The sequence below is a fragment of the Salminus brasiliensis genome, chromosome 19 (assembly GCF_030463535.1).
Source record: "Salminus brasiliensis chromosome 19, fSalBra1.hap2, whole genome shotgun sequence".
Lineage (NCBI taxonomy): Eukaryota > Metazoa > Chordata > Actinopteri > Characiformes > Bryconidae > Salminus > Salminus brasiliensis.
Genome location: NC_132896.1, coordinates 20,802,153 through 20,814,982, shown reverse-complemented (window position 1 = coordinate 20,814,982; position 12,830 = coordinate 20,802,153). Strand labels below are relative to the sequence as shown.

Here is a 12,830-nt window from a genome sequence, read left to right as displayed (position 1 = left end):
GTTTACTCTGTCAGCTAGGTCACTCAGGGAGAGCTAGACAGAATATGTAAAGTGGACATTTATTTTAGAGTAATTGTCTATGTATAAGCATTCATATAGTAAAGTTATAGATAGACAGAACAGAGATACTGCATTTCCTCATATCGAAATTTAGTCTGCATTGTGTTGGAAGCTGCTTGGTACACTGGCAGTCAAAAATAACTGTATTTTTTTGTGTAATGATTACTAATTTTAATTTTACACACACACACACACACACATAAATACACACACAAACAAACAAATAAAAAGAACAATACATTTGTATTTTCATTACATTTTCTAAAGTAAAAAAAAAACAAAAACTGGTTCCCACACATTCTTTACAGCTGTCCACATACCTTCTATGTTTGGATTTTGCACTTCTCCACTTTTCACAACACAGTCCGACAATGCTATTTAGTAAATGTTTAGGTTAGGTTATTACCTAAACTTCCTCACTCCTCAACCCACTTAACATGACATTTGTGACATAAGAAAATTACTGTATTTGCGTTTTAAGTATTTGAGTAGTAGTTCTGGGAATACTAGGAATCTGTTGCTACCGATGCATTTTGTCTACGTGTATCTCGATAAATATTGTGTTAGTTAAAAATAGTGAGATAATATTTAAACTATATTGCCCAGTGATATGAAGGATGAAGGCAGTATCTGATATGCTATTCACTTTGTAACATTTTTTTTTTTGGGGGGGGGGGGGGGGGGGGTACTTCATACTTGCAATGAAGTAAACAGGTCCATTTGCAAAATACATAAAAAAACAAAAAAAAACAATGTACTAATATGAGCCCTCACTTGTTTGTTGTCTCCCTGATGCACCGTGCAGCGGTCCACTACTTTATTAATCTGCAGGTTTCTCTGCAGAGCTGCTACTGCATCTGGGTTCCATTCACAAGCATGGACATGGGCGGCACCCGCATGTACCAGGTACGGCAGAGTGAAGTACCCAATCCCTGACATGGGAACAAAGTCTGGATTTTAGCTGACAATTTGAGTACAATGCTCAAGGCCAAACAAAAGCTTAGTACATACCTGCATACAGGTCAACCACTGTTTCACCAGTGCAGTTGAAGGAGGCTATCCTAAGTTTCTCTGTGATGTTTCCAAAGGAGAACATGCACTTGGTGACATCAAACTCATACCTGGATCCAAGTATATGCATGTATTTTACACAATGGGTAACTTTTATTCATATAATATGCATTACATACTACAGAGTACTGTGTAATTGTTTAAACACAGTCATCTTCATAATTTTTGTTTGGATTTACCTGATGTGGTTATCGACTTGCATTACGTAGCTGCTGTTCCCCAACAGCATTGTTACTACAGGTGTTCGGAACCCATCCTGGGAAATCTGTTTTATTTGTGCTAGACGCTTCACTCCCAGAGCATGGGCAACTGCCACCCACAGTTCAGATCCTTCAGGGAATAACAAAATAGTTTCAGAGCATTCAAAAAGCATTGTTACAACAACTGTTTAAAATGTGTGTATGTGTACGCTAACTTTAACCAAAGGCACTACTGGATCCTAAACATATACATAGCTGCATATGCAATGGATGCATTTAAATTACTTTCCAATTCCCATTGTCTTTATTCCCATTGCCCTCTGTTCCCCTGGTATTGACGATTAACCCACCTGTTCATAACTCCCCCCCATCACTAGGAGGGTAAGGACCTAACACGTCTCCTCCAATACACGTGAAGCCAGCCACCACCTATTTTGAACTAATGCCGCGTTCGGAGGAAAGTGCTGGGACGCCATTTCCATCCAACATCACTTTAAGAGTGATGGGGGAAGAGTGCGCCATTTGCCCACCTGGAGAAAGAACGGCCAACTATGCGCTCTCTGACTCTGGCCGCTGATGGCAAAGTGGCATGGCACAGCATTTGAACTCTCAAACATAGTAGTAGGGCATTAGACCGATACTGTTAAAACTATGGCTAGCAAATCTGAAAAAACATTGCAAAATCAAAAATACTCTCAGTGTACAATACCAGCGTATATTATGTAAACAAGTGAGTATTAACGCTTCTTTATCTAGATAATCTTGTGTATTGTAGTTTACTGATGTTTCTTTGCGTTTAACCTTTGATGATTTCTGTACACTTATTTAAAAATAATTTAACTCAGCCATACAACCTAGGCAAAAGCTGTTTCTCAGAGGAAAAAAGGTACAGTGCTTTTGGAACTGCCTTCCAAGGAACTGCCCAAGTCCTGACCTCAACCCCAATTGGTTTAAAGCCAGGTCCAGGAACTGCCAGGAAGCCAACAAATTTAATTCAACTTAACCAATTCTTCCAAGAAGAGTGCTAAATATCCATGGAAATTTGATCCATGCTGTTGGAGCCAGGTGAAAACACTACGTTACTTGTTTAGTACTACACTGGGTAAAGGAAACAGAACAGGTCAGCATCACGTAGTGGGCAAAGCATTATATATATATTAGCATGATATTTTGAGCTGTGGTTAGGATGTTGTGGCAGGGGCATTTCCTGCTAATAGGAAAAAATACATTAAGATGGCTGCTATTAATATATTCACTATTCACATTGTTACATAGTAGGGGCAGTGGTGGCTCAGCAGTTAGAGCGCCGGGTTATCGATAACAAGGATGTGGGTTCGATTCCTGGGCTCGGCAAGCTGCCACTGTTGGGCCCTTGAGCAAGGCCCTTTACCCTCTCTGCTCCACGACGCTGGAGTTGGCTGCCCACCGCTCTGGGTGTGTGTGTACTCACTGCCCCTAGTTCACTAGTGTGTGTGTGTGTTCACTACCACAGATGGGTTAAATGCGGAGGACACATTTTGCTGTACAGTGACAAATACATCTAACAAATGCACCTTTACCTTTAATAGAAACTGTATCGCTCACTCTCAAAAGACACTGTTCAATCTACCTGGAGTGTCCAACAGGCTGTAATGCTGTGTAAAACATTCATTTGAATATTGATTTGAACCTCAGCACATCTGGACCTTTTAGAATACTTGGTTCTATAATTGATTTGTGTATTTACCTTGAGGCTTAGGCATTTTTAACTGCAGTCCAATGTCAAAGGTGCAAGGTTTTTATTAGACAATCTGGCACTACGCCTACTTGTATTTAAAAGAATCATTAAACTCTTAACTTGCTAATGGAGGATTACATTTCATTAGTTGACTGACAACTTTCTTGACTAATAAAAGGCAACCGGGCCACTGACTGACTGATTAACACCAGCTTTTAATTCTACATTCAGTCCCTGTCTGAGCTGTGATGTAATAACATGTCCGATTAACTTGAAGAGTATTTGTGTCCAATGTTTGCTTTAACCCTACAGAATTGTTCCAACTGTGATAGATAACATTTCTGGAGAACACCTGTGAACAAGTGTATTAATATTAGCCTGTGCTTCACAGTAAAAGCATTATCGGTTTAATGACCTGCTGCTTTTCTTTCGCTTAATCAGAACCTTCACTGATTTTACTATTTGGAAGAAGTACCGTCCTGCCTCAGAATGATGATTCTGACTGGTTTTGGGTTTGACTCTCTGTTGTCCCAACTGATGTAGATGCATGTACTTGTAAGTGACCTTTAAATTCATGTAATCTTGGTCATCTGATCTATTTTTATTACAGACCGGCAGTCCCAGTACACAGGAAAAGTCCCGGTAGGTCAAGTAAAATGTGATGGTACTACACTTCCAACCACAATCTACATAAAGGAAGACAACAATAAAAGTAAACATTTACTACTTTTTAATGTACATAAAGATATTTCTGAACAAGATGTGTGTCCTGTAGTCTAGCTGCACTCTATGTGCCCCAGAAATAGGCTGGAAGGATTCAGCAATGTGGGAATCGGGTGATTATCAATTATAGCACTGATTCTCAAACTAATCCTGAAGGACTCCCAGATAGTCCAGACTTTTGTATGGACCAAACATGTACAATAAGTTGTGATAGAGGACAGACTGGACCATCAGGGGGACTGGTTTGAGAACCCCTGAATATGTGTAAAGAGAGCCTAAAGGCCAGATTCCAGCACAGCTGAATGATGGTGGAATATACCAAATACACAAGCCTGTGTTTGATATTGCGTGTCTGCCAAGGGAAATAACAAAACTGTGCTGAATTATAACCCTCCAGTACCAGACTTGTTTGAATGTGCTCAGGGGAACTAAGGATTAAAGAAAGCACATGCTGTAGGCCTACAGTACCAATTATTGCCCTCTTCTCTTTACTACATATTTACTGATGGGACACAACTGTGCAATGCGTATAAAACATATAAAATTGCTAATGAGCTTAAATTGTAACAAATCTTGCTATTTCTTGTGTAGACTCAAACCTCAACACTTAAGCATGTCTTGAACATCTACACATGCCAGAATGTTTTCCATGTATGTTAATTGTATGTGAGGGCCCAGCAACAGCTGTGAACCACGTTATCAGTCTACATATTCTGCACGACTTGGCCACAATAACACTTCTTCACACAACTATGTTACAATCTGAGAAATAATAAAATGTTTAATGAAAATATCTGATGGGAGAGGTGGAGGTGCTTCATTGTAGCCAAAGTTGCTCCAAAGATCAAAATAAACTACTTCATATGACTAAAGTTTGTGAACACCACAACTCACCAATCTCTCTCCAGATAGTCTGCGAAAAGCATCCTTCACCAAAAAGAACCAGATCTCCATGCCTTCGCCATCCTCTGGGGAGGTCATCATCTAGTTCTGGCCTCCATTTTTCTCCTTTATTAACCACCAGTGTTTGCACAGCCTGTATAATTCTCTGTTGACAAGACTTCAGTTTTCCTTTTTTTGATAGCTGGGGACCCTACGGATAAAAAAAAATAAAAATCAAATAGACAAAGAGGTTCCCAGGATACAAGACAACGATGGACCGACTTGAATGACTTCTGACATGTGTATACCTGTATTTTAAGTATCTCACAAGAGCTATCTTCAGCCACAGAGCTCTGAAGTGAAAGCAGATCCAGATTTGGCAGAGCAGATGGCAGAATTGGTAAAGTCACCACTCCATTCGAGTGCTTTTGTACACAGTACTGAAGGTCCAAGACACCCTTTTCCAGCAGATGTTGTCTATGAAACGCATTTTAAAAAGTGAAAATCCAACCACAGAAATAACATCAACATCAACAACATGTATTGCTAGGGGCTGAGGGTCCCTCACCTGTAAAGCTGAGCGTATCGTTGCGGCACTTTCAAAGCAGGAATTTCATCCATTTCTTGCACGATGACTAATTAGCTAATTAGCAACGGCAATGTCAGCAAACACTCATTTATCAAATAAACTTTTAAAATATTTTATGAATAACTGCGTTTCGTATTCAGTGGCTAATGGCTGAAATCATATGGAGAACACCACAGCAGGTTTCGTGGTTTACCGGTCGGAAGTTTTTCGGTGTTGCACGCTATTAGCAGCACATCCGAGGGTCCGTTCAAATACGCTGACTCTAAAGGCCCTATGTAGTGCACAAGTAAGTAAAGATACTATGGCTGCTACGTCCGAAGAGTGCACTAAATATTCAAAAGGGAGTTGTAGCCTAAATGAATGAATTAAGAGTAGACGTTATCATTTTGTAATCTGTGGTGCAATTCTATATTCACAGATAGCAAAGAGATAGCAACATTGATTATACGCTCCTTTGCTATTTGGGTTTTCTGTCTGTTTCCCTTGATTTGGGAGAAACATGACACGCTAGTCGGCTGTGCCAATGTGTACATGAACCTGCATATTGATGTATAGTGATCACATATCATAAATAATGTTTCATACAGCTATTAGGACGTAAGCCTAGTCGCCTGATAATGTCACAAATATTAGTGGTGCAAACCCTTGCTGATGTAAATATGATGTTGATATCACCTTAATGCTGATGGTCCTATTTTTTGACATAATATCTCATAAAAACGAGATTCTTAAAACAAGATATTCTATGTCAGTTACAACATAAGATACTTTATTTATAATGAGATACAGAAATACACCTCTGTACTCTTGGTGGGTATTTTAGGACAGCGTTTAAACATAGACAACAAATCTCCATAACCAACAACCGTCTGCCGACCCAAACTCAGCAGTTGCGGTTCAGACCTCTAGGGGCAGTGTTTGTCATTATTTTCCCGCCAAACGCGTTAACGCAGTAGCGAAGAGAAGCGGAGCAGCCAATCAGGATTTACCCAAACAGAGAAGGTAAGAGTAGTGATGGCTTCATTGATGTTGTTTTAGTGTAAAAGTGAGCTGTTTCTGGGTTTTTGTTCGTTTAAGATCCTAGCTATATAAACTCGTTGGCCATGCTGAATTATTTTGTTTGCCACTCGGTAGCAAGTGTGTCTTTCTCTGGTGGCCGAGGTGGGTGACGTTTGTGAACGCTAGCTTGGTTTGGTTAGCTGTGGTGGCGCTGACTGCTACTGCTGTTGTTTTCCCACAGATGGCGGCGAATGGCTGTGTAACTACAGTTCAACTCGGCTCCCTCAGCCAGGCGGATAAATCACAGCTTCACCTCTTACCGTGCGAGATTGAACATGACGGGCCCGCTGAAGTGTCCAGGTTTTTCACTCCTACGATGAAAGACCACAAATGCGGTTTGTCCTCGATTCCGGTTTCCTTGCAGCTTTTGAGAATACTGGCTATGTGCGTAACATAGTGCTGTATAATCTGATTTTATGTGACATTGTCCTGTTTCTTACTCTAGAAAGGACTGTGTCGTTCAGGGGTCGTGGGCTGAAGGGTCAGGAGGTGAATTGCCCACAGGGCTACACAGGACTTGTGCTGAAAGAGGTTCAAAGGCCGTCATCTGATCAAGAAGTAAGTTCTTATGTTTGCTGGTAGGGCATCTTAAAACTTCATTAACATTCGTGTCTGCAAACCTACATACAGTGTGTAGTAAGCACACTTAAACTACTTTTATCTGGATATTCTGTGGTTGTATTTATGCATAGCTTTAGGTGTCAGTGTCTGATTGTTGTCCAACACAATTGGTGTGTGGGGTTTGGTGCTCACTATAATCTCAAGAAGCTTTGATCTGGAAAGATGCAGTCTTACAATGTGTGCATAATGATGAAGTCCTTTTTTCAAAACTGGCAACAGCTGCATTAAATGTGTCCTTACACAGTACACTGAGTATATGCTATGATGCATTGACAAATATTCATTTGACACACTTATGCCGAGCAGGTGCACTTGGAACTGATTTCAGTGAATGCGTGTTTCCTTAATGCTGATGGTTCTATTTTTTTTGTTATTTTGTAGGACAGAATTGTTAAAGTTTCTTCCGTTTTTCATAATTTTGTTTACTGGAACTTGGAGACTCCTCCTACATCTGATGATGGAGTTGTGATGGCAATGTCATGGCCTAAACTGGCTGAGATGGTAAGTGTGTGGTTTTTTTTTTTTTTTTTTTTTTTTTAAACTGTATTTAACTTCAGACTGACTTCTGTTGTTCATACAATGTAATGCCATGTCATTCTTTTTCAGATACATGCACCTGTGGATGGATGAAGAGAATATTTACATCAGCAGGGGTTTGCGCCTACCTAGTTTGCTGCCTGCTGTTTCAAACATGCATGCAAACCTCTGTGTTATTTTGACTGTGCAGAGATCAGATGCCAGTTTCAGTTGTTAACTGGTGATATTTGTATTGGTTGGCTAAAAGGAATGATGTTGGTTTTCTTGTGCTTTAAATCTTGCATCTCACAACTTTCTCTTAGTAGCTTGGTTATCTATTCTGTTCAAGAACAAAGAATGCATAAATGTCACTTAACTGTCACTCAGTTTATTCACAATATTAAACTGTAACATTTTTATTTTACTGGTTTGGGTTAAATTGGACACATGACATAATTTTTAAAGTTGTGTTTTAAATATTTCTGGTTCAGAATCACAGCTAATGTACCACATGTTTAAAAACAGACAGCTTTTAGACACACCCACATACGCACGCACACACACACAAAGAGGATAATAATTAGTAATCCTTCATTACCAAACGTTTGTCACTAAAGGAGCTACATGTATGATGATTTCTTTCATGAGCACTTGTGGCAGCATCGGGTGTGGATGCTGGTTGGTTCTTTACAGTCCCATTAACCTAATCTAATAGTATTTGGTCTTATCATAACAATATCTAAATGTACACCAACAACATTTTTCTAGTTTGAATGGAAGTTGGATATAGGCCTTACAAGGTTGTGTTTACACTTGAACAGTCTTATATTCTTCAGCTCTAGACAAACTAATAAAAGAAGTAACATAAGGCATTGTATGTAGTAATTATGGTTGTCCTGGTTTAAGGTATTTAAAACAAAGACACTCAGAGTTATGACCACTACTGGACAATACCCAGACTGGACTTTAAGCAATGTTCATATTTTCAGTCAAATTTGAAGTCTTTTCAGATGTATATGTATCCATCAGGTTTAATTGGTGAGACATTTTACTAATCCTGGTCCTGGACACCTTACAGTTGCCCTCTCTGCAAAGCTACCCAAACACATGATCAAAATATTGAGGGCCATTAGCACCATCTAAATATTAGACAGGTATATTGCATATGGAACTCTCCAGGAGCAAGACTGGGTACCTGATTTAAAGCTTCTACATATAGCTTCTTTAATGCTTATTTAGACAGCTGCTGTAACGGTTGTATTAAGGCCAATTGTAGTACTGAAGCAACAGTGCTACAAAACGACATACACTACAATGTGTTATTCTGAGTATTAAGTCTATGCAGGAATGTCAAACCAGCTGTACTTTATTGAGATAACTACACCTCTCACTCTATCAATTATCACATTTGAGACAAGTGAACACAAAAAGGAATTTGCTGCGAATAAGTATCTGCTTTGTATTGGTGCTGGGCGGTATGCCGGTTCATTCGGTAAATTGTTTATAAATTTGTCTATCACAAATTATTTTGCACAGCATAATTTAGACACAGCGCAAACACTTAGCACTCATGTGTTACTATAACACGTGCACTCACCCTGGTCTGTTTTCGCATTCACCTAAAAAAATCCACTAGCTATTCAATGAACCCAAGATTAAAACAAACAAACAAACAAAAAACTTACAACTTGACTTAAAAAGACAGGTGTACTGTTTTCTAATAAGGTTCTGTTTTAAAAAGAAGCCAATTTTACTGTGGGATTTATACTGTATACAGGATTTCTGCCCAGAGGGGATTGTGACTGATCAGCCTTTTTAATACTTAAAATATACAAAAAAAAAAAAAAGTCCTTATATTATGCAACTGTAATTTATGCAAACTGATTCCTTCATCGATTGGGTTATTTTGTGGTACCAAGCAAACCCTATATTACTCAAAGCCTTCATTATATACATGATGAAATTAAAATGTTTTATATCCTATGTATCCATAATCCACAAGCCACCAAGCTATATAAAGTCCCAGTCATCCTAAATAAATAAATAAATAAAAATACTGTGATGTACCATATAGACAGCTTAAAAAACAAACAAACCAAAAAAAAAAAACATGATTTGTCATACCGCCCAGCCCTACTTTGTATGTGTACTGCATGAGATGTAGGTAATTACATGCTGAATGACAGTAAATGTCTCTTAGAAAAAGTTGGTCCATACAACCTGGAAAAACATTTTTATAAAAAACAAACAAAAAAAGAAACCTTGGCAATAGGCTTTGTCAGAGGTTATGCTGCATATATCTTGTTACGTCTGGGGAGGCTGGGGAAGAGGTGGCGATGGGAGAGGGTCAGTCTCTGTTCTGTTGCGTTTGACTGGCAGGTCATGATCATGAGCCTTTCTTATGTGCCTGTACAAGTCCCCAGATTGTGTGTAACTACGGTAACAGTAACTGCATTCATAGGGACGCTCCCGGGTATGCACTATGGCGTGTCTCCTCAATGTGTACGCGCAGGAAAACGTCTTTCCACAAGTGTTGCACGTAGGTACATCTTCCACATAATTCCCAAGAGAATCCTGAAAGTCTTCAAAGTAGATAGCCTGCTGCTCTGATTGCTGGGTGGCAGCTGGGAAAAGGGAGGATGGAAAGCTAGCTGTATCAGAAGATGATGTGCTAGGACCATGTGGTGAAACAGGGTAAGAAAGTGGCTCTTGATGATCATGGGGGAGCTGCAATAATGTGTGGGGAGGTATGAAGTGAGCATTAGTAATCTCTTCAACATCATGGTTACTGTCATAATCCTCCCGTTCCTCTAAATCTGCATCTCTTCTTTGCTCTCTGACCCTCATGAGTGTCTCCTCAGCATCTTCTGGTTCTTCATCAGAGATCACAATGGCCTCCACCTTTACCTTCACTCCATCATCTTTCTCCCGCTCACATGGCTGTTGCTGCTCACTTAAACTTCTTAAGGATTTTCTCCCTTCAGCCTGACTGGGATTGTGCTGAAGTGGTAGTGAAATGGTAAAACTCTGTCCTCGTCGCTGAACTGGCTTGGGTTTTGTTGTCTGACCATGTGGAGAGCTGCCTCGTGCAAGCACGGTGCTGGGTTCTTTTGACGAGTCTCCAGCTCGGTTGGTGTCCACGTAGACCAAAGCCATGACAGTCGAGGCGCTGGGCTGAGTTTCTGTGCCTGTCAGAATTGGTTCTGTGGTGCTGCAAGGGCTTGAAAGTGCAGACTCAACACTACCTGATGTTGATGTTCCCGCTCTAACAGGCCCCGGAGAGGATGTGTACAAACCCTGCCCCGAATCGCTCATTGCTGAAAGAGAGTCCATGCCTGGTTGCGTAGTGTCTGCCATGTCTGGACTGCCTAAATTAGCACTGTGTGAAATTCGGCTAGGCATTTCCATGATTGTCTCAGTTTTAGTGTCAACATGAGATGTTTGCTGGCTTGGCTGAAGAGACTGTGTTAATGAGGGTAATAAAGATGCATTTGATCCTGAAATACTGACAGCTACCTGTCCGCCATCAACTACCAGTCCCATTCCACCATTTCGCTCTCCTGCTTCATTTGACCTTCCTTCTCTTGATGACCCACCGTCTCGCCCAGCCTCACTCCCTGCATCTTCTGCCCTGGTACTGTCTGCCTCAGCCAGCCCACGGCCTTGCAGTCGTTTCTTGCATACTCTGACCACATCATTCATGTGCAGGAAACTTGCTGCAGCAAGCACATCTTCTGGAGGAGGATGAGTTACCAATCGCAGAACTCCCTCATACATAAAATCAAGGAGAAGCCCAAATGCTGCAGGAGTAACTATATCTCCATTAATGTTGACAGTATCCCTCTCTGGACCTCCGTTAACTGTGGATGTATTCCCTACTGGGTGTTCGGAGTAGAACATGTGGAAGAACGGGGAGCAGGAAGCCAGAACGGCACGGTGAGCCAGAAAACGAGTGGGGCCAACCTTCACAGTGCAGTCACATAGAAATCCCTGTAGGCGCTGGGAGCGCAGACTAGCCAAGAGCTGCTGACTATGTCCTGGAAACTCCATTACCTTTGATTAAATCTGTAACATAAGGAGGAAAAAGAACAATTTAAGTAAATTAAGATATGTTCTGGTTTAACCATATTATGCAAATATACATATACACTTATTTACCTCAGCTAAAAGAGTTGGCCCAGATTAATACCACATCTGTTCAGATAAGCATTTGCCTGGTATATTGGGTTCTCGTTTTTCTTTTTTTGTTTGTGGCCACGCTGTTTCCCAATGCTTACACACCAGATGGACTGCTATAAACATATATAGAAGAATTTCTACAAAATATGTTTAATGTGAATAAGTACAGAAACCATTCTAGTTGTACGCTTTAAAATCTGAATCCACTATCCTTTTTACAGGAAGCGCTCACTCCTTGAGTATGGCAACAAAACCTCCATGTTTCCTGTAAAGAAAAGAACACAGTGTTATTAGGACTCCCAAGCCATGGTACCACTTTAAGGTTCCACAGGTATCAGACAGGGTTGTCCAACTTTGGTTTATTTTTGTTCTCGTCTTGTGGCACAAGCCATCTGTATTAAATTAAGATTAAAGTAACTTTTCATAATTTTATCAAACTGGAAGGAATTTGTATGCCTAGTGAGAAGTCAGACACTACAACCTTAAAATATGCTTTTACAGGTCCTATGAGATCTGTTCCTAGTGACTGTATAACTTTTGTGCTGCCTATTGTCACGTTTCTTTAGATGATTTTATAGAAAATACTTAACTTTATATATTATATAATAAGAAAAGTAAACTGACATTATAGTTTATTACAATTTATACGTTACAAATTAAAAATGAACCCCCTGGGGAAACTGGAGTATACGTTAGATGGTTGAGAGTCTGCTAGCAGACAAGCTAGCTAATTTATCAAGAATTGTCTCTTTATATTTGCTAGCTTGTGAAAATACAAGGACCAATATGTAGCTAGTCCTCTTACTGTCAGAACTGATAGTAAATAAACACTTAAGCCATAGAGCAGTTCGCGGCTAAAGACTGGGCTAAACTGAGGGGCGCTCGTGTGAAACAGGGAAACTCGTTAAAACAATGGCTCGGGCCTTACCAGAAACTGAAGCACAAGTCAACCGTTAATGGTTCATTTCACCGAGTAGGAGGACACCAGTTACAACACCAGCACCTGTAACTCAGACTGAATGAAAAAAGCGGCGAGGACGGACAGCTTTCCCATAATAACGCAGACAGAGCTGCTGTATCGCTGCTGTAAAAGAGCTGTTTTGTTTTCATCGGTGAGTCCGCCGCCTACTGGAGAGGCAAAGGGTGGAAACCGGAAATCAGCCCATGCCCATGAACGCTCCGTGTAGCAACAAACTTGCAAGTCAGTTTGACA

The 12,830-nt window shown here is 40.3% G+C and overlaps 3 protein-coding genes across 4 annotated transcripts; 1 reads left to right on the top strand and 2 right to left on the bottom strand.

Annotated features, from left to right (window-relative positions):
- Positions 1-1,015: 1,015 nt before the first annotated feature.
- trmt12 (tRNA methyltransferase 12 homolog) lies at positions 1,016-5,416 on the bottom strand. Its single transcript, XM_072663083.1, has 5 exons — positions 5,222-5,416; positions 4,962-5,130; positions 4,666-4,864; positions 1,311-1,461; positions 1,016-1,181 (listed from the first exon to the last, which is right to left on the bottom strand). The coding sequence occupies exons 1-5, from the start codon at positions 5,272-5,274 to the stop codon at positions 1,061-1,063; spliced, it is 693 nt and encodes a 230-aa protein (XP_072519184.1). The 5' UTR covers positions 5,275-5,416; the 3' UTR covers positions 1,016-1,060.
- Positions 5,417-6,158: 742 nt separating this feature from the next.
- rnaseh2c (ribonuclease H2, subunit C) lies at positions 6,159-8,310 on the top strand. Its single transcript, XM_072663772.1, has 5 exons — positions 6,159-6,244; positions 6,483-6,636; positions 6,747-6,859; positions 7,304-7,423; positions 7,529-8,310. The coding sequence occupies exons 2-5, from the start codon at positions 6,483-6,485 to the stop codon at positions 7,550-7,552; spliced, it is 411 nt and encodes a 136-aa protein (XP_072519873.1). The 5' UTR covers positions 6,159-6,244; the 3' UTR covers positions 7,553-8,310.
- On the bottom strand, positions 7,811-12,734 carry zbtb3 (zinc finger and BTB domain containing 3). Of its 2 annotated transcripts, XM_072663770.1 has the most exons (3): positions 12,546-12,734; positions 11,597-11,882; positions 7,811-11,503 (listed from the first exon to the last, which is right to left on the bottom strand). In XM_072663770.1, the coding sequence occupies exon 3, from the start codon at positions 11,486-11,488 to the stop codon at positions 9,743-9,745; it is 1,746 nt and encodes a 581-aa protein (XP_072519871.1). In that variant the 5' UTR covers positions 11,489-11,503; positions 11,597-11,882; positions 12,546-12,734; the 3' UTR covers positions 7,811-9,742. The 2 variants fall into 2 exon arrangements, with proteins under 2 accessions (XP_072519871.1, XP_072519872.1); XM_072663771.1 differs by lacking the exon at positions 11,597-11,882.
- Positions 12,735-12,830: the final 96 nt, after the last annotated feature.

Coding starts and splice junctions, on each gene's coding strand:
- trmt12 (XM_072663083.1), bottom strand. CDS start 5,274: ATGGATGAAATTCCTGCTTTGAAAGTGCCGCAACGATACGCTCAGCTT. Junction 5,131..5,221: donor CGATACGCTCAGCTTTACAG/GTGAGGGACCCT, acceptor TGCGTTTCATAG/ACAACATCTGCTGGAAAAGG. Junction 1,182..1,310: donor CAAGTCGATAACCACATCAG/GTAAATCCAAAC, acceptor ACTTGGATCCAG/GTATGAGTTTGATGTCACCA.
- rnaseh2c (XM_072663772.1), top strand. CDS start 6,483: ATGGCGGCGAATGGCTGTGTAACTACAGTTCAACTCGGCTCCCTCAGC. Junction 6,637..6,746: donor GATGAAAGACCACAAATGCG/GTTTGTCCTCGA, acceptor TTCTTACTCTAG/AAAGGACTGTGTCGTTCAGG. Junction 6,860..7,303: donor GGCCGTCATCTGATCAAGAA/GTAAGTTCTTAT, acceptor GTTATTTTGTAG/GACAGAATTGTTAAAGTTTC.
- zbtb3 (XM_072663770.1), bottom strand. CDS start 11,488: ATGGAGTTTCCAGGACATAGTCAGCAGCTCTTGGCTAGTCTGCGCTCC.